The following is a 23,442-nucleotide window of genomic DNA, read 5'->3' as shown; positions in this document are numbered from 1 at the left end:
GTCTGACTGTGACTAGCTTGTATTATTACTGGAGGAGTGCAGAGCTCTCATGGCTGATGTGAATCTTGTGAGGATGTTCTGCAGCACCAAGACTTGTGCTGTCAATGTATTTTGATTAAGGCAGGCACCTGGTGAATTAGGTTTCCTACTCGTACAAATTTCTTACAGAGATAGAGGGGTCTTTCAAAATCTTCAAGTAAAAGGGTATTATATCTATATAAATGAAATATCTGAGAAAAGTCCCTTCTAGAATTTCAAAAGTGCTTAATTTTGTCACTGGTTCTACAGGAAACTGAGGCACAGTTTGGATGGACTGTTGTGCCCAACTCCTTCATGTTAGACTTTCATCTTTCTAACTAGTCCCTGTTTGAGAATTAAAAGTGATTTACCTTTGGAAATAGGTGAGATCTATATTAGAGAACTTCAGGTATTTATGACATATATATATCTAAACCTGAAATATCTGTCTAGAACATCCCCCTGGCTATATTCAGTAAGTGAACAGGCATTTCCTTAGTTAATTTCTTCTTCTTCATATCAAATGTCGCTTAATTGTAGTGCACCTCGTGGTGGAGACAGAGAGAGTCAGGTGAGACAATTTCTGTCAGGAGGCTGTTGTGGAGGGGTGACCACCGCTTGCTGAGTACTCAGAGAAGCAGCAACACGTGGCCCCACCAGCCTTGAGGGTCATTTGTGCCTCTGAAGCCAGTGGCTGTCTTGAAACCTCTCTCTTAAGTGATTTTGCAATGTCACTGCTGTGGACCTGTTCCTTTCATTCAGAAAATTACATGTGTATTTCTAACCTTTACTGTAATGTGCAATTATCTGTTAATGTTTTGAAAGTGACACTGAAATAAGGAAGAATTAACTTACTTGAACGTGTACAACCAACATTCTCCTATTCTGATAATCTCAAGTTTTATATTCTCAGCAAAATTTGTCCTGTGACATTTAAGAGGGGATTATGCCACACATAAGCTGTTGTGCACATATCTTCCAGTCTCAAAAGCATGGCTGCAGTACTTGAGCAGCAAACCAGACAGCCCTGATGAAGGGTGTGATTAAACACTCACACTATTATCCTGATTAATATGCAAATAAGCAACACTAAACTGTTTATGGGATTCAAACAGTAATCACTGCCCCACTTCAACAAATGAAGAACGCAATCATGCTCCACGTAAGGACAGTGACTACATCTCTTTTTGCCATTCATTTGAGCAGAAGGATCTCGAATTTAATGGTTTATGTTCAGAATATAAATGAGTTTCATCTTTTCTGAAGCTTTATTTCCGTAAGATTGAGGAGAATTAGGCATATTGTTTTGATCATATACAAGCCTTCTGTATTAAAGATACATTTGAAATTTAAAGATACATTTGAAATTTAAAGATACATCTGAAATAAGGACAACCCCCCAAACCCTGCAGAGTTAATCTGTTTGCATATGTTTCATTAACAGAATAAAAGGAAAATGCATAGCTTTAGTCTGATTTCTAGCGTGATCCAGTAGCACCACCTGCTGACTACAGGGAGCACTGCTGCTTTAGTTATACGCAATAGATACTATTTTAATATATAAATGTACTTATATTTCATAAGCATCTGTACACTTTGACCTTTTTTAATGGCTGTGAAACAGGCTTCTTAATTTCTTTTGTGCTCTCAGGAATGTCAATCTATGTGTCCTTAACAGGCAAGGCAGGTATTTAAACAGTGATAGAATTTTTGCAATGTGCCCCATAATATTTAACAATGCCAACAGATATGTTTACTGGAAAACGTCTGTTTAAATGTTTTACTCTTACTGTTTTCTTTGTGGAAAATATTTTGGCTGAAACTCACATCTTGACAGCAGTAAATGGTCTGGTAAATTCGAAAGCCATTACACTGGTTCCAGTGAAGGAGAAAATAGTGCAGTGATATTTTTATATGTGGGAATAAAATTCTAAAGCATTTACAGAGATCTGCTTGGGGTTGCAGAAATTTAAATTAACTCATGTTAGGAAGTCAGAAAATTCTCTCATAAAGAATAATATATTTTTGTCCAAATCTAAGCTCATTTTTAAGTAATAATGAGCATATAGTTTGTCCTTTCCTCTTTATCTTTTTCTCTTCCCTCTTGCCTTGGTGCAGGTAATTCATGCCTTCCAGTGCATTCCTTGGTTTTCCCTGCAGCTTTAAGCTGTACTTGGGAACACAGTGAGGGACAACATCTACAACTAGTGCTGCATGGGCAGCACAGAGATGCCCTGCAGGAAAGCCCTTTTGCCAGTGCCAGCGCCAAAGCCCACTCCTTCCTCCCTGTCTCCTGAGCAGTGTGCAGGTGCCATTTCCCCTCCAGCCTTGCAACACAGCAAGAGGCTTCCTGCTTGTGGAATTTATGGAAAAGGAACAAGTCATTCACCTATGTCTTACACCTTTCCTAAAGGCTGGATGTGGAATTCGTCTAGATGTGCCTGGGTGGTTAAAAAATTCACTCTGCTGCTCATAGTGTCTCCTGGGTTTGCCCAGAAAGGAGGTGGGCCGTTTCTGGTGCCTATTACTGAGCAGTTGCAATCTCTCACAAACACAGGCTCTGGGTTTCATTGCCCTACTGTTATTATGAGGTTTAAAAAGTCTAAGAGATAAGGAATTTCAGCACTTACCTTAAATAGGGTTTAGAAATAACACATCCTGCCAAGCAGTCTCTACCACTGCCACTGACTTAATTAACTAATTATGGCTGTAGGAGTCCACCTTGTGCAGACAACCCTGCCAGCATGAGCCTTGGTTTGGCGATATGATGGGGGCCCTGGGTGTGTGATGGGGCTCCTGGGTGTGTGATGGGATTCCTGGGTGTGTGATGGGGCTCCTGGGTGTGTGATGGGGCTCCTGGGTGTGTGATGGGGCTCCTGGGTGTGTGATGGGGCTCCTGGGTGTTAGACCACCTCACTGTGACAGGGAAAGGCTGGGCTAGGCTGTCCTAGTGCTTTGCTGAGGCAGCACTGGATACAGGTAGAAGCGCAGGAGTGTGGATTTGCACGTATGACATTAACCTGAAGTTCAGTGGCATTATCCAAGGAGGGGAGTTGTGCACAAGGCAGTCAGGAAGAATGTGTGTGTCATGGTTAAACCTTAGTCAAAAACTAAGCCCCATGCTGCCACTTGCACACTCTTCCTGATGGGATGGGGAGAGAGAATCAAAAGAGTAAAAGTGAGGGAATTTGTGGGTTGACATAAAGACAGTTTAACAGGGAAAGCAAAAGCTATACAATCAAGCAAAGCAAAAAATGGATTTCATTCATCATCTCCCATAGGCAGGCAAAGAGAGTTTAAGTGGGAAGTGGTTTAAGTGGAATAATTACAACTTCACTGTGGTAAAAAGAGAGAAAAAAATATCAAAGACATTGAATGAGACATCTAGAAAGACTTCTAATGAATGCTTATGATGCATGCAAGAGTGCAGTCAATATTTGCACCACTGATGCAAGAAAGCACAGAAGAGAAATCCTGGATACTTGTTAGTCTGAGAGGAATAAAAAATCCCCTGTAGCTGTCCCTGCATTCAGAATGAGAGAGATAAATTTCACAAAATGAGAGAGATAAATTCAGAAGAAGGAAAATCACAGCAAATGGGCACCAGTTTATTCCAGACACAACTCCACTGCATGTAGGTAAGTTTAATAAAACTGGTGGATTTTAAATAAAGACCTAGGAGAAAGCAAATACCAAATTCCCGTAGCAGCCAGTGGATGTTGGAAAAGAAATAGTGCTGAACAGTTCAAGAGGTGACTTAAGAAAACAAATGACACCTGTTAAATATGTAGTGTTGAAGTAATTAATTTCATAAGTGGAAATGGAAGGTCAAAAGTTTTAAAAAAGTTGATGCAAATGAAAAGTTATTGAAAAGATAAATGTGAACAGTTGACTTGGATCAAGATAAGCCTGATACATTACAGAAGGAATGATGATGATTCAGTGCATTACTTGGATGCAGGGCTGCAACTGTACAGAAGCAGTTTCCACTGGATCTTAAGGAGTAATATAGCACCTTCCAGTGCCCATAAAGTTTAGTGAAATAAAATTGTGTTCAGGACTGTAGTTTATGATTGTGAAACACTGAAAATGCACTGCACACGTAGCATCTAATTCAGAGGTGTTTGTTGATTCTCAACATGCTATTTCTCCTTCCTCATAATAATTAGCCCATGTAATTCAGGGTTCACATGTAATCGAAGTAAAGGACCCAGATGTATCTTCCTGTCAGCAACAACAGCCAGCTATAATGCTAAATATTTTTAAATTAATACGTCCACCCTGGACCCATTGGTGTAAAACACTCTCCAAAGGAAATCTGTGGACCTGGTGAGAGGCTCGTAGAGTTACTGAGTTTTTCTGCTATAGTCCAGGACTGAGACAGAGTTCATTTCACCACAGCAGTCCTCAGAGTGCTGTGCTGGAAAGGTGTTGGTAACACACCAGTGTTTTGGCTTCAGCTGAGCAGAGCTGGTGCAGCATCAGCACTGTCTCACCAACTTCCCCCCTCCCACCAGTAGGCTGGTGTGTGGGCAAGATCCTGGGAGAGGACACAACTAGGACAGCTGACCCAAGTGGACCAAAGGGATATTCCACACCATATGATGTCAGCTCAAATATAAAAGCTAAGGGAACAAGGAGGAAGGGGGAGATTGGTTATTTACAATGTTTGCCTTTTGGAGCAACTGCTATGCATGCTAAAGTGTGGCTTCCCAGGAAGTGGCTGAACATCATTGCTGATGTGAAGTTGAGAATTAACCAGTTTATGTTTTGTCTTTGCTTGTGTGTGAGCAAACTTTCACTTTTGCTTTAGTAAACTGCCTTATCTCAACCTATGAGCTGTTTTCCATCTTATTTTCTCTCCCCTATCCAGCTGGGAAAGGGAGCAATAGAGCAGCATGGTGGGCACCTGGCATCCAACCAAGGTCAACCCATATAAGTCCCAAGAAACTCCATAAAAGAAAGGAAAATTGAGCATTTGTGGCTTTTTCCCCACGTTTAAAGAAACTTATGCCACAAAAAATATTCTCAATTTTAATACTGTAGACTACTAGTAAAGGCAAAAATATATCAGCAATGCAAATCCAGAGTTAAATCCCCCATATTTTTTTGGGGGAATAGAGCTTTGATGAAACAACATCTCATGGTGTTGCAACTCTTCTGCCATGTCTGAGCTTTCACTGCCATTCAAGGCCTACAGCAGACTTTTGAAATGGGTTGTCAGTCTTAAAATACACAGCATTAGCAGACGATCTGTAGTACATTCATGAAATTTCCAAAGTTGCCAAACCATTTAGCAATTTCATATAACATTTTGTAAATCCCTTTGAAAGATCTCTTACTTTGTAAAACATTACCAAATGTGCGGTTCAGAGAGGCCTCCTGGACAATGTTCACAAGATTGGATCACATATAGCAGCAGTGTTTCTACAGGGTACAGGACACCCTTTGTGATTTCATGGCACACAAGGCAGAACAGGAGTGCTGTATTGTTTTAGGGAGAGCAAAATGAGTGGGTCCCAGTGACCTGGTAAATAATTCATCATATTATAACTGACCTTTAGGTCCTTTAGGAATTTTACCAAGCATAGCCTGTCCTTAAAGTCTGAAAGAAGTCAACGAGTTGAAGTACAAAGCAAGCTTAAGCCAGTGGTTACTGATGCAGACAAACTTACTACAGCAGTGTGCTTTAGCAGCCCAAATTCTGCACTTCAAGATATTCCAAGTCTCAAAAATTTTCTAACATTTGTTTGCAACCTATTTTTACTTGGAGGCCAGCTTTGTAATTAGTGTTGATTCTCAATTCCCTATAAAAAGATTACCAGAACAGTTTATAAAGTGTGTCAAAGAGAATATGAGCCACCTTGCAGAAGAACCCATTTGCTCCAGTCCTAGACTGAACTTGTGGTGGTGGGGATGACACACTTTTGAATAAAGAAAAACATATCCAAGTTCCTCACGTAATCTAGTTGTTGTAGAATATAATATACTACAACAGCTCAGCTGGAAGGGATGTAACAAGGATCATCTAGTGCAGCTATGATGTCTAGTCAGGGGTCAGATGATCTAAGACTTTCTCACTATACTAGAGTGTACAGCAAACTGGATCCAAAGGGTGGCACACTGACAGAATATGCAGAAAATATTTAAGAAAATTAATTTCCCTTCAAATGAATTATAGTATCTGTCTACTGTAGTGATAACCCATGGACTAAAAATAGCTAACAAAATCAGCAAGGTGGAGTAATTTTCTAGTTTTGTAATTCTTGTTTCTTGCACGGTAAAATTCTGTCAAATTTTGCTACTTTCACTAGCAATTTGCTCAGCAGAACATTGTTTTCTTCAGTGTATTATTAAGGGTATATATATTACCTAGCTATAGGCTGGGTAATGAAGACAGCACTCACTAAATAGTTAGAGCTTTCCCTTTTACTAACTAGCAAAAACATCTGTGTTTCATATCGTTCTTTCCACTTGAGCTGAATCTTAAAAACATTTAAAAATTGACATGGGCATGTCCACTGGAATAATATTCTTAGAGAATTTTTGTTTCTAGAACCAAGTGAAAGAAAACACCTTTTATTGCAGAAACAATTTTAATAAGATCAAAACGTACAAAAAACTATCAGAACAAATGTTAGATGAACAGCAGACTAAAGAGCAATTGTGCCCTCACTGGACAATACATATATATAAAAAATTGTTCATCCTATATGCTTATTCTGTCCATTCTATAGCTGCCCCAAATGCAGGCATTGCATGTTTCAGAGAAGCCTGCAGCTAAGGAAGGGTTAACTTATCTTTTACTGACTTGAGTCACACACTTTTTAAGAAAATTTCACCGAATTTAGTTTTTTTAATCTTACTTGCAAGTCATGTTTTACAGACAAGATTCTACCACTTAGCTTTGGCTGATGTAACATTTTAAAGAATATTTGTTATTCACAAGATTTGCATTAGATATTTAAAACACCATGACTGAAAAAACAGTAATTTGTCCAAAAGTGCAGCCAAAGAGGCTAAAACAGTATTTTAGAACCATCTTTGAAAGCCTTTACTGTATCATAGTCACTTCAAGTGTTGTAAAGCAGTTTTCTACCATCTTCAGCTTTTCTTCAGAAAGCAGGTTTTCTTGCTTCAATTGTCCAATAAAAGCTTCCAAGGACCTGAGCCTCCCCAAAGTTTTTACCTCCTGCATTTCAAGTAAAGTTATCTTAGAGTGGAGTTTTGAAATTTTTTGCAAAAGGTGATCTCTGTCTATGTCTTGTCTGCAGTACGAATGCTCAGTCTGCAATATTTTATTTCCACCATATTCAATCACTTCTGTCTCTGTGTCACGAAACTCTTCCTTAACAGGCAGGAAAGAACTACTTACTCTTTCAGGCTCTTCTGGACTCTCAGCTGGCATAATAATAGCAATGACAGACTCTTCACTTCCACTGAACTGTTCAATAGTTTGTGTGACTGTACTCAATAAAACTGCATCTTCACTTGTCTGCACGTCACCAGAACAGACCACGTGAGGGACAGGATTTTCAACAGCACAGTCAGTAACTGACCCTAAAGCATTATTCAGTTTCAGAGATGAATTCAAGTAGTCAGGGTCTGTAAACTGCAGGACTGCAGCTGTACAACCTCCTGGATCCTCTACAGGAGTATGAACACTGGGAGCTTCCATGCTCTGGACTGCTGCTGCCATTAAAACAGGATTAGGCTGATGTACATACTGCTTACATGAACTATCAATAATGACACTGTCTGCCTGAAAGCCACCTTCATTTTGAAGCTGTAGGTTTTGAATTTGTAAAGGTTTACTCAATGAAGTTGAGCATACTACTTCTGCATTTTCCTCCACATTTTGTGCAATTACAGGATTTTTCTTTGGTGTACAAGGTTCAAGTGGTACAGATCCTTTCTCTGACACTACATTTGTTTTTTCCTGGTCTTCTTTCTGTACCTGTTGTGGACTGTTCTGAGAAGAATCTTTCTCCTGGAGGAGAAAAAAAATTAAAAAAGAAAATCACCGCCTTGTAACAAGAAAACCACTGAGCATAAAAAAATTAGGCAAGTCTCATTTCCTAGCATGATACTGCGTAAGGACTAACTTCAATGAGCAGTTTAAAAATTACATCAGATGCCCAAGAATTTATGTAAGCATCTTCCATAACTTTGCTTCAGGTAGTAAACATTAAGATACTATTTTAAAGCTCTAAAGGCAATAGCAGTGATAGTTTTTATAGTTTGGTTTTTTCCTTTCTTATTGTGGTTTGGGTTTTTTTATTTGTTTTGTTGTGGGTTTTTTCAAACTCTAGGGAACCTGGACTCTTTTACACAGGACACAGTAATTTTAAATGCACTTGAAGAGAAGTGGCTACACAAAGACTAGCTAGCATCTTCTATTACCACCTGAGACATTGTATTAAATATAAGTATATTAAATGTACACAGTACAAGGTTCTTACATTAAAGATGACTGTAAACTAGCAATTCCATTCTGACAACTAAACCACAATTTATAAAAATGGAGATTTTTTTGTGATAAGATAGAAATATTAGCAAAAATTTAAATATTAACAGGACTTTAAAAAGAAGTTGATACTGAGAGACAATTTGAAGCTTGTATTTTTTAGCTACTTTCTTTTCCCTTCCTTCACATAAACTACTTGACCATATGATTACATTTAAGATCAATATACAAATGAGCTTTCAGGTATGTCAGTCAGTGAAACAAAAATAGAAAAATAGTGGGTGTCTTGTTTTTTTCTAGTAGACCTGATTATTAAAAGAACACTCTGTAGAATTTGTATGCATGTAAAACTGTGTACATGTTTAGCCTGGGAACTAAAAGACAAAATAAAAAATCACCCTGAACAAAGAAACAGAAAAAGAAGAAATTTTAATTTTGCTAATTAAATATAGGCCAGGCAAAAAAAACCAACAACAAAAACAAACAAAACCCCCCAAACAAAAAAACAAAAGAACCCAAAGCAAACCAAAAAAGTCCCCAACAACAACAAAACCACACCACCCCTAAAAAAAATCAAACCAAACCAAAAAACAAAACAAAAACACCCAAAAAACTAAACCAACAAAAAAACATGAAAGGAGGGAAAAGAAAGAGAGAAACCCAGAAAAAATGTATAACGATGAAAATTTTAATTTCAAAGTGTATGTTCCCTAAAGTATGTATGTAATCTGAAGCATCCTAAGTACATTAAACTTTGTGATTCAGTTTTATATGAAACTTCAGTCTTAAAAGGACTGGAAAACTTATACAGAAATAGAATTCATTTGGTTACCTTTACTTTGTCAAAGATAATACTTAACATCATGCCAATCTTAGGGGTTTTGTGAGAATGACGCATTTCCCTTCCTTTGTTCTTTCAGCAGCTGAAAACGACTTTCTCAGACTATATATTTTACCTAGATAAATCTCTTACAAAATAAATTTGGTAAATGTTCCCCAAATCTTCACCTACCAGAACTGCCACTAAGGTTGAAGGAAATGTACCAAAACAAGTCAAAACACACAGCTTATCTGTAATAGCACAGAAGCATGGGGCAACAAAGTCCAGTTCCAAAGCTACAGCTCCCTGTTACAAGAGCAGCAAAAGGAATGTGAGGGACACATTGAGCCAGGGCAGGGGGGGTAAAAGGAGAGATATTTCTTGTGAAGTTACTACTGCCACAACTTTCAAAACTTTCTCTTTTTGTATTTGAGACATTTTTTAAGATTACTTTTTACACTTGTGAAAGACAAGATGGAATAGTCTTTCTAGGATATCTTTGGCAGCCTACAGTCCTGAGCTCTTCGGTTAAAGGTTAGAAACAGGAAAGAGAAATGTATAGTTTGAAATTAATATATTCCAAAGCCAGTTTTTGTGTACACTTAATAGACTTTGAAAGAATATTAAAATATTAAGAGTAATTGCACAGAAAAAAAAAAACCTAGAACCATAATAGTCTCATAAGAAATTTAAGATTTTCTATAGTAGATGCTTCTGTGATTTCCAATTGAAAAAAAAGATATTGAAGATATTGAACTTACACTCCAAGTATGGGAAGTTCTTCCTTTACATTATGGAATCACATATGTGTTTTATGTCAGTCCTGCAAACAAACTGTTCTAATGAACATGAATTCTATTTTTTAAATAAAATTTTATTATATTACAGATAATTAGAAAACCTGTATTACATCAACAGTTGGTTAGCTTTGTACTACAAAACAAAAAAATACAGAAAGAGATTACCTCATCATCTGGGGAAGAGAAAATAGTTGGCACAGCAGTGTGTTTCAGGTATCGTATCCCCCATCGCACATCCAGGGAATCAGGTGTAAAATGATCACTGCAGAGCAGTTGGTGCTTACTTGGGGTCCACGAATCTCGCTTCATATTCCGCAACCATTTCTCAAGTCTCTCTTTATCATGAAGTGGGAATCTTTTTAAAGCAGTTGAAAAGACAAGTAAGAACACATGCAAAAAAAAAAGCCAAACCTATTAATTTTCTTTATTTCAATAACAATATCTCATTGTTACTTACAAGGTAGCCTTCCCTCACAAAAGATTAAAATAATCTTTTTTCAAAAGATTTAAATATTAAATGCTAATCTGGGCATCATGTACATGTTAATCCAATGATTATCCCATTTCTAGTTGAGTATTTGCTCTGCAGCTCAGAAGCAGAACCCCTAATTTCTGCTAGCCAAGGGTTCCAGAATCTATGGCCAAGATGTTTTGAAAGGTTTGACCCTACAACACTTGCTCAGAAAGCCATTCTGCTGAAGGGAGACACTTTAAAGAAAGTTAAGACTGGCCTTCATTTTAGTAAGACTACTTCTGGGGCTTATTTGTCTTTCTAGACACAACTAGTATTTTCTGTTTAACTGTGTACCTTCTTATATATGTGCCTCTCTGTATTATCAGATAATCTGGCAATGTAAATATTACCAATAGAGGATTTAAATTGTCCTCAAAAAGTAAATACATGCAGATGCAAGTATTTCTGTATTTTGTGTTCTTCAGCAATTAAGCTCTCTCAAGCATTAGGAACCCACATCATATTTTATAATTTAGAATTAACTTTTCAATCATCTAACCTACCTGAAAAGGCAAATGATGAGTATACAACTTCATAGAGAAAAACCCCAATTTTGAAAATACATGTAAATGGTCAGACAAATGACATTGGAAAGAGAACTAAATTAAAGGGAAAGTGGGTGAAGATATGTAAATTACTAAATGAATTGCAATACAGAAATTAAAGGGAAATCAAAGGATCATTATGATGTGTGCACAGTTAATTAGTAATGGTAACAGGAACATGAACACTCAGACCACTCTGGTCTCTCACCTCTTCTCAGACATGTATCACAGTATTTGAAATGCGCTTCTATATTTCTCTGGCGCATATCAATTTTATTTTAAATCTAGCATGTAACCAGATATGATACATAAACCATAAATTAAATTCTGAGCACTTACATGACTACTGTTCAGAAAACAATATTCCTGAGAATCATGAGCAATAATAACTAAAAAAAAAAAAAAATCTGTGTGTTTGTGATCCCACCCTGAGATCCCTGAAGCTGCAGGTTTCCTCGAAAAGCCACATACAGCAATGACACTTAACACAGGCCCTGTGTTCCAAAACCGCAAACTCAGGTGGTTTTCAGAGAAAGATGGCTGAAATTCACAGCATAAAGGTGCATGTCTTTATCCCTTCCCCAATCTTTTGAATTCATTGCAATCTAAGTCTTCAAATCACCAAGAACACATAGCAAGCTTTTGATGCATGCAGCTCTGAGTATCTGCAGGAATGCAAGGAATAACGCTGGCAAGAACACAATAACCTCTGAAGGACAAGTCAGAGGTTCAGGCTTTTCAAATCCTGTCTGCTTCGATCGTGTACACCCAATGGCAGCACTGCACGTATGACAAAGCATGCCCCTTGAGTAACACAGCTTAGCCTGGGTGTCACTGCACAGGTTCAAAAAAGTCTCTCAGTAAGAGGATGGCTTCCTTTAATTGAAGGTCATGTCCCAGTCACACCCTTTCCAAGAAAGCCTTCAGAACATTTGTTCCCACTGCAGTTACCCTCACAACACAGGACACACTGCTCTCTCCAGACTCAGCCAGCTTCAGATGGAAAACAAAACAGTCTGTACCAAGAAACAGGTCTGATAGTGAAAGTTACGATTTTAGCTTAAGAGCAACTTTGCTCATGCTTCACTACCCTCTTACTCATCAACAGAATCTGTTCTCTGGTGTAAACAAGACACAAAAAAGGGGAAATGGAAAGAGGAAGTGCACAGAATTTATTCAGCAGCTGCCATCACTACACAAGCCAGAGAAGTGAAGAAATAAAACAAAGAAGTGCAGTTAGACCAATTGAGATTAAGTGATAAAAGGCTTGGAAGGGGCTCAGATCCCAATCACAGAGCAGCAGAGGATTTCTTTGGAGGTGGTAAGAGGCAAGGGAATAAAATTTGCAATTCTTGTCAGTAGAAGTTGCTGACATAGGGCAAGACAAAGCTATAAATCAAATATCAGCACCTCTTCTACAGGAGCACAAAACTCAGAATGCAGCACAACTCAAAGGCTAGATAAAAGAGCTTTGTTTTTGCAATCATCTTCATACTGATGCCATACATTTTAAACATGTCTCAGAGCTCAAATTTGTTTTGATTATCCATGTGGCACTCACATTCTCTGAAGCATAAGGAGAGAGAAATTATTTTCTTGCTTGTTTATGATGCATTCCATATTAGAAATGTGACAGGAAAATAAGCTTTCCCACAATCTAAAATAAAATTTCTTTCAAACCAGTCTTCCTGTGGATCTTCCTACATCACCTTCCTGATCTTGGAAAACTATGACTACTCAGAAACTGAAACAAAACTTAGTTTGAGGTATAAATTTTACCAAAACAGGTTTTGTGGCTAATTGTGAAATTTATTTTTCAAATTTTTCCTAAACTGCTTCCGTTGACAAACGGTGTCATACTATTATCCTACACAAATACTGAATGCTTAGTTACCTGCACTGTGCTTCTCTCAGGATTGTGAAACACTGTTTACAACTCACCATCCCGGGAATCGACAGCCACGTAACCACAGCAGTGCAGAGGTCACTGCCTGGGACGCGACTGACCCAGCCAGTGTCCGGACAGCGCAGTGCAGCCACCGTAATCTGCTTTTCAGCTTCCACCTAACTCAGCTGCTTCCAAACAACCAGCAATGTCTCTGTTCACAGTGCAGGAAAGGTAGTAATTCTAGTGGGAAATGTTTGATTTTAAGGAACCAATATATGCTCACTTGCCTGCTCTTCCAGGTCCTTCGCCTGGCATGCAAGCTGTCATACACACGACACTTCACCGCTGCTGCCTGCCCTGCTGGAACATCCCTTCCACACAGGCAGCAGCAAAACAGAGTCAGAAGCGCAAATTTTATTTTTCAGTCTACCATCCTTGCTGCTCACCTCACGGACCCTCCGCACCTATCTCAGAGTTCCTGCACGCTGCCGTCCCATCGCCCCTGCCCCAGGCTCTGCCGTCCTGTGCGAGGGACGGTGGGTATGTTCACATCCCAGCTATCCACCCCTTATTCCCTACACCTTCCCTTCCCCCAGGGGGGTCTGTGTTATCTCCCGCCAGGTCCCTCCCGGGACCAGGCGAAGTTCCAAGGAGACCACCAGCCCGTGGCGTTAAGTCTTTCGGCCATCTACTTCCGCCGTGGGGCTCGCTACCACCTCCCCGGCCAGCGCTCCCCCAGACGCTGCCCCGCTCGGCGGCCACTCACGGGTAGAAGCTGAGCTTGCGCTGGTCCCTGGCGCTCTGGCCGCCGCGGTTCTTGCAGCGGGTGGCAGCGCAGTACCGCGGCATGGCGGGCACGGCCGGGCGGGCGCTGCGGGCCGGGCGGCGCCGCCTCCTCACAGCGCCCCCTGCGGCGGGCGGCGGGGGCGGTGCCGCGGCTGCGACAGCCCACGTGCACCGCGTCACGTGGACCCCAGCGGCCAATGGCGCAGCGCTTCGTGTAGGAACTGCGTGAGGAGGGACTGCGCCAGCGCCGGGCGCGGGCGGGCGGGAACGGTGACGGGCTGAGGGGCGGCGGAGGAGCGGGGCTGGCGCTGAGGTGAGGGGCGGCGGAGGAGCGGGGCTGGCGCTGAGGTGAGGGGCGGCGGAGGAGCGGGGCTGGCGCTGAGGTGAGGGGCGGCGGAGGAGCGGGGCTGGCGCTGAGGTGAGGGGCGGCGGAGGAGCGGGGCTGGCGCTGAGGTGAGGCGCGGCGGAGAGGGACCGCGACCGCTGTCTGAGCGCTCGGGGAAAGTAGAGGGTTGCTGAGGTGGTGGGTGGAGTGAAGGCGAACGCGGAGGGGTCGGGCGGGTGGGGGGGCGCTGGGAAGCTTGGGGCGGCGTGGGAAGCGGAGGCGGTGGGGGGGGTGGGCACTGGAGTTCGGTTCGGGACGTTTATCTGGCATTTGGGCCTCTCTGGGCCAGGCTGCGGTGGTGTTTCCCAGCCTGGGCGAATTGGAGGTGGGACAGCGTCGCTCGGTGTGGCTGTTAGCGGCTGCCCAGCTCTGGCGGGCCCCGCCCGGTGCGCTCTAGCTCCGGCGAGGCTCTTCAGGGAGATGCTGGGATAGTCCTTCATTTCCTTGAGCTGCAGGGCAAGATTCAGGAACCTTCTGCATTTGCTCTCGAGTCAGTGTAGGAGAGGCCAAGACAAGTACAAGCCCCTGTTTGACACACTTGCCTGTAGCTGCTCGAGGACTGGGAGACTTGCTTACTCATCGGATAAGCCATGATAGGAGAATCAGTGGAAGACTTTGGTAACTTTATTACTCTCAGTAAATTGTTTGCAGAGATAATTATAGGACATGAGCATTCCACAGGTTAGTGTATAGCAATTCTGTAATCAGAGCAGTAGCAGAACACTAGTGATGCTGTGGGTTCTCTGAGTGTGTGAGACTTTGAATATAAGCATTTGTTCAAGATCTTGGTTAATTACTTTCAAAGAAGGGTGGAATAGTGTATTTGTGTTTCAAGATGAAGTAGTTTCTTATTTTCTACCTGTGACAGATTTTATTCTAGGTACATCGTCCTCAGACATGACTTCATTGTGCAGTTATTGAGAAATGTTGATAAACTAACGAAGAACTGATTGTTATCACCTGTGCAATACTTTGGATAAGCATTAGACAGTGCACTTCTTATACGAAGGTGAATACTAGTTGAGATCTGTAGCTGCTTGCCCAACAGAGTTAAATAGTAAATATGTGGCATAAGGTCTCTAACTTCATTGAAAGATGTACCTAAATAAAGTGTAGCTTTTCATAATAATTAGAAGAGCTCATTATGGCATAAGCTTAATTTATACAGAATTTCCTGAATTCTGGAATGTAGTTTAAGTAGCTACAGTGCATGGCCTGGAAAGTGCTACTTACCTGTCCATTTTTGACTGAGAAACGGAGGGCAAAGAGACATAAGTAAAATAAGTATTTAAAAGAGACTTCATTTTGAAAAGGATCATAAAAGTCATTAGGAATGGCATGTTGAAGTAGCTGACAGTAGCAACACTAAGACACTGACAGCATGTAAAATAGATGTTTTCTAGAAAGTAAATTGAATAATTGACATTGTGAAAATATCATCACAAACTGGAAGAAAGCCCCAAAAGTGAGGAAGGATGTATGTGTGTTTAGTTCTTAGTGCTCAAATGGTAATGTTTCAGGTTAATGAAGTGGTGAGAGAAGATATGGGGAAAAACTTGTACTAAAAATATGTCTGATATTGTGCGTGAAGAATATGGGAAAGAACTGTCATTTTGGTATCTAAGTACACTGATCAAAATACAATTTGTTTCAACTGCTGCCCCTTAACACTTGATATCATGCAGGCTGCTGGCCAAATAAATGCTTAAGAGGGCATGGGTAGATTAATCTTGCAAGCCTTTTGCTCTCGTCTCACAGCATTCATTTTAGCCGATTCACCTATTAGACATGGTATTCTTTTTTTCCATTTTTTATTCTTGCATTTTAATTTTGTTTAGAGGGTATTGATTTTCAGGTAAATGCTTAATTTTCTTATGTATCAGATACTCAAAGGTTTTGAATTCTGCATGACAAATATTTGGGTCGCATACTGGCTAATCCGAGTATTCTAACTTTAATGGTGCTCAGACTGTAAGTTTGTGTATTCAGCTTTCAGGACAGTAGCAGCAGTTGTCACTGAGTTGTTCTTACGCTACACTCAAATCAGTGTAATTTGATCGGGGGGGACACATTATATCTGAAATGTTCAGGGCCTTGTCATACATCCTTCTGGTCAGGTGGCAGCCAGCATTCTGTCTTTGAACATTTGCCTTTCTGCACTCTGTTTTAAATATAATATGCACAGGCATATTATCTGCTCTCTCCTTCTAGCAGGAACGGCTCACACTGTCCTTCATGCAAATCATGAAATGTCACATGGCTGTGTGGAAGTGATTTTTTTCCCCCAGTCATTTGTATATGCCACAGTTTTTCCCTAAGTTCTCAGATACTTGTTTCAAAATACATCTTTTTGACAGATGCATTGTTGAAAAAAAAGCTGCAGCTTTTAATTATTGCTGAAGTTGCTTGTCTTGTATAAAAGATTTCTTTTGCCTTCAGTTCTAACACTGAGAGTTTCATATGTAAACCTTTCTATGCAGTAGTATTTATCAGCTGAATTCTTTGATATCAAAGATATAGTAGGTGTTTTAATACAAAGTAGTAATAAGTAGGTGTAATAATACAATCTAATATGCAGACAAGCTAAGCCAGCCCATTGTAAGGTAAAGGAAAATGGGCGTTATGTGGCTGAACTCTGGAAATGAGCGATTTACTCTTTATCATGTTCACCTTAGGTTGGTTAAACGACCTGAAGCTGAGCTTGAGTGTCTTGTCTTTCTGTGCCTCACAGTCATGTCCAGGCCAGTTGTGTTTTCAGGCTCCTGTTGTTGCACCAGCTTATCAGTGAATTGGTCTTCCAATTCGAGAGTCAGTTTTTCAGCTTGTGCTTAATTTAGAGGTGCTGTGTTTATGCTCCTGGAACTCAAAGGTTATTGTGAAGCTAGTTCAGGAATGCCAGCATGGAATGTTTGATACAATGAAATATACTGTATATTTACTTCAGCAACTTGGTATGACAATGATCAGTTAAGGATAAATGTAAAACAAAGATCAACACTAAAGTGGTTGTTATGCATGTGAAATGTGAATTTGCAGTATTTTCACTTCCATATTTTGTGAATATGAAAATAGCGTAACACAGTTTGACACATGGAAACAGTAAGCTTACAAGTCTGTCACTGACTCCTGGAACATCCTGGTTTTCCTCTGCCAGTTTACACTTGTAATTAAGTTGTTGTGGAACGTAAAGTAACTCATTCTTCAAGTATATTTCTTTCTCTTTCTAGGAACTGGAAACAATGGCTACAACGCAATCTGTCTTCACATTTGCTCTGTGCATTTTAATGATAACTGAATTAATACTGGCTACCGAGAGCTATTATGATATCTTAGGAGTTCCAAAAAATGCATCTGACCGCCAGATTAAGAAGGCATTTCACAAGCTGGCTATGAAATACCACCCAGACAAAAATAAGAGTCCTGGTGCAGAAGCGAAATTTAGAGAAATTGCTGAAGGTAATATAGACTAACTTTTGTCTTAATTTGATATTTGTCTCATATCTATAACCTAAGTGCATTCTGTTTTTACTGAATAAGAGGTATAAAGGTTGGGTTTTTTTTCTTAATTCTGCTTATGGGCTGTCAAATGTCCAGCATCAAAATCTGACTTGTTTCTGTGTTCTTGCACATAGGAAATACTTTTACACAGTTTATGTGTTTGTGCATATTAGGCTTTTGACATGTGTCTTCTCACAAAAAATACCTGGTAGCAAGACAGCTTTAGCTCTAGGAGGTTAATTGTTACCTTTTGATCTGTTTCATAAGATTCAGCTCAGGATTATCACTAGGGCTTCAGGAGGGCTTAACAGCAACCTTCCAGTGGGGAGATGATAAAAAAACGCACAGGAGGGTTCTTCAGTGGTGGGAATACAAAAGACAACAGATGTAGGAGGTTCAGAGTGGTTATAAGGAAAAACTTTTTCACCTTGAGGATAATGGTTGGATTTGATGATCTCAAAGATCTTTTCCAGTCCTAATGATTCTGTGGTTCTGCTCTACAGGCCAGTGTTAGAACAGATTGCATGGAGAGGTTGTACAGTCTCCAACCTTGGAGACTTTTCAGGAATGACTGGGTAAAGCTCTGACTAACCTAGTCTGATCTTTTAACTGACTGTACTTTGAGCAGGAGGTTAGAGACTGAGTTCATGTGTAACTTGAACTGTCCTGTGATCCTACAAATATACCACTTAAAAGTATTTTGTGGTAAAATAAAGTGGTGGAAGTTGGTAATCAAGAATAGAAAGACTTGCTGAAAACTTAGGTATACCCACTTCTATTCCCAGTAAACTCAGTTGTAACAACCATCTAATTGTGTAGTTCTAACTAAGCTAATATGGGATTTCTGGCTTTTACCTTCTTGTCTGCAGAAGTGTTATTTTGAAAAAAAGGTAGTTAGTAATATAAAGAAAGGGAGGAACAGTCTTTATTAGACATATACTGCAGTCATTAGCACCTACTACAGGAAGAATTAGGACCTCTTAAGTGTTGAATTATATAGAATAATTGCAAGTCTTTGACAGGGAAGAAAATGAAGATGAATTTTTCAAATACTTAGTTATCATAATGGGTGTATTATCTATCAGAGCTCCTGCCTTGGAACAGCAGTAGCTGTAGTTTTAGACCAAAGATTGAAGGGAAACCTAATTTCATTTTGGGTATATCCATTCACAAAATCTAGGTTTATTTCTGAACTTCTGAAAAATTGAGAATTGGGACATAATGAAATTTCATTCCCTTTATTTCCTTGATGTTTTTCTTTTTGCTTGGTTGTAACTGTGGTGTAGCTAGAACTTGCTGGCTGGCTGTCCAGTAGCTTTGCAGGCATGGGCTGTGTTTCTGTGACAGGAGTGCAGCAGAGCCTTTTTGTTGGACAGAGCTCACTCATCCCTCTTCCTTAGGCTTTCTGATCACCACCTCTCACTGTTATTTTCTTTCAAATCTAAACACTAATATTTATTGGTAGTTGAACTGTGTTATATTATGTGTAATCTGTCCTCATAATATAGCTGTGTTTATTATAAATAACTATTTTGAAGCAGCTTATTTTGGTTCAGAGAAAGGTAAATAAACGGTGAGCTTGATTGGGGTCAATCGTTGAATGAAAGTCTTGCTTGAAAGTTGTCCTATTCAGGGAGAGTTGGAGAGAAAGCTGCTGTTCTTTGCATTTGTGTATGGTTTTCTTTTTTCCTGTTTGAAATGGAAATGAACTGTAACTTCTTTCTTTTTTTTTTCTTTCAAACATAAATAGCATATGAAACATTATCAGATGAGAATAAACGAAGAGAATATGATCAGTTTGGCCGTCATGGAGGACAAGGAAGTAACAGAAGCCCATTCCACCAGTCATTTAATTTCAACTTTGACGATCTGTTCAAAGACTTTGACCTATTTAGTCAAAACTCACGGTCAAAAAAGCACTTTGAAAATCACTTCCGAAGTCATCGGGAGTCTCATAATCGGCAAAGACGTTCTTTCCAAGAGTTTTCTTTTGGAGGTGGACTGTTTGATGATGTGTTTGAAAATATGGAAAAAATGTTTTCGTTCAGTGACTTTGAAAATGCACACAGACACGCAGTGCGAACTGATGCCAGGTTTCATGGATCCAGCAAGCACTGTAGGACTGTTACTCAGAGACGAGGAAACATGGTTACCACATATACTGACTGTTCTGGACAATAATGTTTCCTTTCTTCCAAACTTTTCTTCTTTTCTCAGCATCTTCATAATCTTTCTTGGTTTTGTGCTAACACGGAAGAAATTCTCTGAACTGTATTTTCTAAAAAACACTTAAACTACTATAAAGAAGTTGTAGATAAAACTAATCTTCAGGATAGAAGCAACATGCTGTTGGGAAGTAAATGTGTCAACAACTACTTAGAATGGGAGAGAATAATCTTGTGTGACAGAAAAAATGATATATATTTCAGTTTAGTAAACACTTTTCCTAAATTTGAACACAAGTTATATATTTTTCATTTCAGAAATGTAATATAATTTTTTTCATATATGCCAGTTCAGGACTGATTGAATTACTGGTGTGTGGATTGAAGCAGAGGAGATACTTAATTTTGAAGTGCTGCCTTTTTTTAATCGTGTCTTTCCAAGTTTGCATTTGCAGTTTTTGCCTGGTACAGATTTACTGTGCAAATTAGATAATTTACACAAAATAGCAGCAGAAGTATTACCTCCCTGGGTCTTTGTTACTCTCCCTAGCATTGCAAAAGTATTAGTTAAACCCCTCCTTTTTGAAGTTGGAAGATAACAAGAGGGAATATTTTAAGATTGAGAGTGATGTAGGAATTAGTTTTATTTCTGAATAGCCTTTCATTGACCTGAAAAAATCCTAGGATTTGAATAACCCTTATTTAAGGGATACAGTGATATACATGTATGTAAGTTTTGTGTGCACACAGTTCATGTTTTGGGGTTTTTCCCCCCTTCCACAATACAAGTATCTCTCTAACAAAGTTTGGAAGAGCACACCCAAAACACTCTTGTTTTATGCTTATCATATTACCACGTGTGCAATGTATTTGTCATAACTCACTCTATTGTACTAAAATACCCCTCTGAGCTCTTGTAAACTTCAGTGAGATAAGCTTGCCTACAAATTTGTGGTGTTCCTGAAAGGGTCTAATTAAAAGATACAGTGTTTAGATTGACAGGTTTATTACCTGTCAGCAGGAATTTTTGAGCATTGTGATTTGAAAGGTAAATTCTTAGCCTAACCAGAGAGTAAAACTGAACACAAGGATTTTAATTTTCATCCAATGCCTTGTGGGGCTGGAAACTGCTAATAAGGACAGGACTCATGGGTATTGACTTTAGCACCACAGAAGCCCACAACCAGTGTAAACTATTTAAAATTAAAAAGAAAGAACAAAACACAAAAAAAGTGCCCCACAACAAGCCCCTTAAATACTTTAGCTGATGTCAATCAAAAAGTTCTGTTGTAACTCTTAACTAGTAATACAGGTTCTGTATGTGAAATTAGCTGTCCCTTTAGAATTGTGAGGTAAGAATTTACCTTTCAGGTTGATTGCGTGAGCAAAATAAGCATTTTAACTAGCAGTGTTCTAAATAGGCTTTGAGTTCTTAAAGTCTTTATTAAATGATTTAACCCTTTGCTTCTTGGATGGATATTGAAAGCTGCCTATTTGCTAAGAAACTTCAGCCTTCCTCTCAAGAGTACATATGCCTGTTCAGTTTTCATTGACTAAATACTTAGAATGGGTTGTTGCATTATATTAAGTGCTTTTCCTTTTCCGTGTTCTTCTTTATTTATTAATAGACTAATACCTCATATATGGTCTTTATAAAAAGCCAGTAATTTGTGCAACATTATTGGAATGTGCAATATTCTTATAGTAGGAAAAGTGCTGGACTGAGTTTGTTTGTTGTTTTCACTCTTCTTCTGTGTAAGTAGAGATTTTTGTTTCTTCTGTATAATTAATATATAATTCAAACTAAAGTTGTACTTCATGTAGATTTCTGCATTTACTTTCTGTAACTTACTGCATAGTCCTGTGCATGAATCAAACTATCTGCCCAATTCATATCATATGGGCATCCAAGTGAACAAATTATTAACTTAAAGTTATGAAATACTTTCACAAATATTAAGTATTAAACATGCGAGTATTTGTGAATGTCCTTTGGTGGGAGGCAACTCCAGAAGCTGGATGTAAAGGTAAAATATTAATGCCTTTCTTAGTCTAGTGAATATTTTTTTTGCTAAAAAAATAAATTTGAAACAGTAGAATGAGCAATTCACTTGGGTCCCTTCCCTAACCCTGAATTACAGGAATGAAAACTAACATGAGCACTGTGCATTGTAGGAAACACATTCCCCCAAAAACTCACGACTTTTAAGTGACTGTTTAAGTTCACAATCTTTTGGGCTAAGCTTTTAGGTGAAAATAAGGGTTCTGGCTGCTTCTAGGCTAGTTGACCCTCTTTAAGAATGCTAAAAACTTAGTACAAAGTGTACTTGTTTTCCTGATCTCTTTAAAATGTAAGTATGAAACTGATAGTAAAACCAATAGTGTTGCTAGCTGATACACCTTAAAAAGACTTCTGCCTAGTTTATTTTAACTAGATTCCATATTTTTTCACTTAATTACTTGTCATGGGAAAACCAACAAATATTTCCCATTCTTTCTATGGCTTCCCCAAGTCACCTTTCTGCTTGTTTATTTGTTGTTGGTCCAAGGTAGAATCCAAAGGAAAGCTTGTCATGAGTATTGCAGAAACCAGTATATGTCTGTCCCTATAGTTTTCTGTGATGGATTTGCTTTGAGTAGGCTTCAGCTGGGGAAATTCAGGCAAGCTTTCCTCAGCCAAGAGTCTTCACTTTCATGGCTCTCAGAACACAAGCCTGCAAAACATGTTGTGCTTCTCACTTATTTGGAGCTCTTGCACATTCTTTCCCTATTTATAGTGTTTGCTTCATGGCAGGCTCTCCAGTGGAAGTCCTGGTGTAACCTTATGATGCCCCTGACTTCAGAGTTTCTTAAGTGCCATATTTAATCTCTTTAAATCTTATGAAAAGACCCAACAAAACCAGTTTTTGTTAGATAAGGGTGAAAAATCCTGAAGAATTTTTTGAAAGTCATTTATGCATATGTAACTCCCAATGATTTAGTCTTTAAAGCTACCAAAAAAGTGTTTTTTTAATGTTTGTTTTTTTTCCCCATTATATTTTCAAAACACAGTATGCAGTGGAGATGAAAGTACTGTAAAGTTTATTAGCGTGCCATTACATTAAACGTGAAAATTAATGATGTGATGTGTCTTTTTTTTTGTCTTTTTTCCTTCAAGATACAGATGGGAAATGAAATTGAAGTGGCTTATGTGTTGTGTGTGTTTTGTGGAGTGTTTTGTCCCCTGCATTTTGCCTGAATGAGATGATGGGGTTGGCAGAGAGAAGAGAGTGGGATTGAAAGAAATGTAGTCAATTTTGCCTGGTTTTTATTGTTTTGGAGATGTTGGGAATGACTTGGAGTCAAAGTATTATGCCTCTAAACAAAGCAGACAAAAAAGCCTATGTTAAAGGCCTTTTTTTCTGAGAGACAGGGGGTGTAAGAGCTGAAAGCTGCTACCTTGAGCTGAAGGTCACTGCCTGTGCTCAGCCCTCCTGAGGTGATTGAGGGCAGTATGGCCAGTGCTCAGTGGCCTGGAGTGCCACTGGGAATGGCAGGCTCTGAAGCCAAGGTCAGG

The 23,442-nt window shown here is 39.3% G+C and overlaps 2 protein-coding genes across 5 annotated transcripts; one reads left to right on the top strand and one right to left on the bottom strand.

Moving 5' to 3' along the window:
* Nucleotides 1-6,581: 6,581 nt before the first annotated feature.
* THAP5 (THAP domain containing 5) lies at nucleotides 6,582-13,967 on the bottom strand. Its single transcript, XM_085043159.1, has 3 exons — nucleotides 13,819-13,967; nucleotides 10,271-10,460; nucleotides 6,582-8,008 (listed from the first exon to the last, which is right to left on the bottom strand). The coding sequence occupies exons 1-3, from the start codon at nucleotides 13,899-13,901 to the stop codon at nucleotides 7,073-7,075; spliced, it is 1,209 nt and encodes a 402-aa protein (XP_084899285.1). The 5' UTR covers nucleotides 13,902-13,967; the 3' UTR covers nucleotides 6,582-7,072.
* A 94-nt stretch (nucleotides 13,968-14,061) lies between these two features.
* Nucleotides 14,062-23,003, top strand: DNAJB9 (DnaJ heat shock protein family (Hsp40) member B9). Of its 4 annotated transcripts, XM_085043141.1 has the most exons (4): nucleotides 14,276-14,291; nucleotides 14,679-14,841; nucleotides 17,451-17,679; nucleotides 19,472-23,003. In XM_085043141.1, exons 3-4 carry the CDS (start codon nucleotides 17,463-17,465, stop codon nucleotides 19,900-19,902), a joined length of 648 nt encoding a protein of 215 aa, XP_084899267.1. In that variant the 5' UTR covers nucleotides 14,276-14,291; nucleotides 14,679-14,841; nucleotides 17,451-17,462; the 3' UTR covers nucleotides 19,903-23,003. The 4 variants fall into 4 exon arrangements, with proteins under 4 accessions (XP_084899273.1, XP_084899260.1, XP_084899267.1 ...); XM_085043147.1 differs by lacking the exons at nucleotides 14,276-14,291; nucleotides 14,679-14,841 and adding an exon at nucleotides 14,062-14,151; XM_085043134.1 differs by lacking the exon at nucleotides 14,679-14,841 and having other exon boundaries at nucleotides 14,194-14,291.
* The last annotated feature ends 439 nt before the right edge of the window (nucleotides 23,004-23,442 follow it).

Source organism: Lichenostomus cassidix, chromosome 1Aa, assembly GCF_008360975.1.
Source record: "Lichenostomus cassidix isolate B80296 chromosome 1Aa, HeHo_3.0, whole genome shotgun sequence".
NCBI lineage: Eukaryota > Metazoa > Chordata > Aves > Passeriformes > Meliphagidae > Lichenostomus > Lichenostomus cassidix.
Note: the sequence above shows the minus strand (reverse complement) of the source record. Positions and strands in the feature narration are given on the sequence as shown.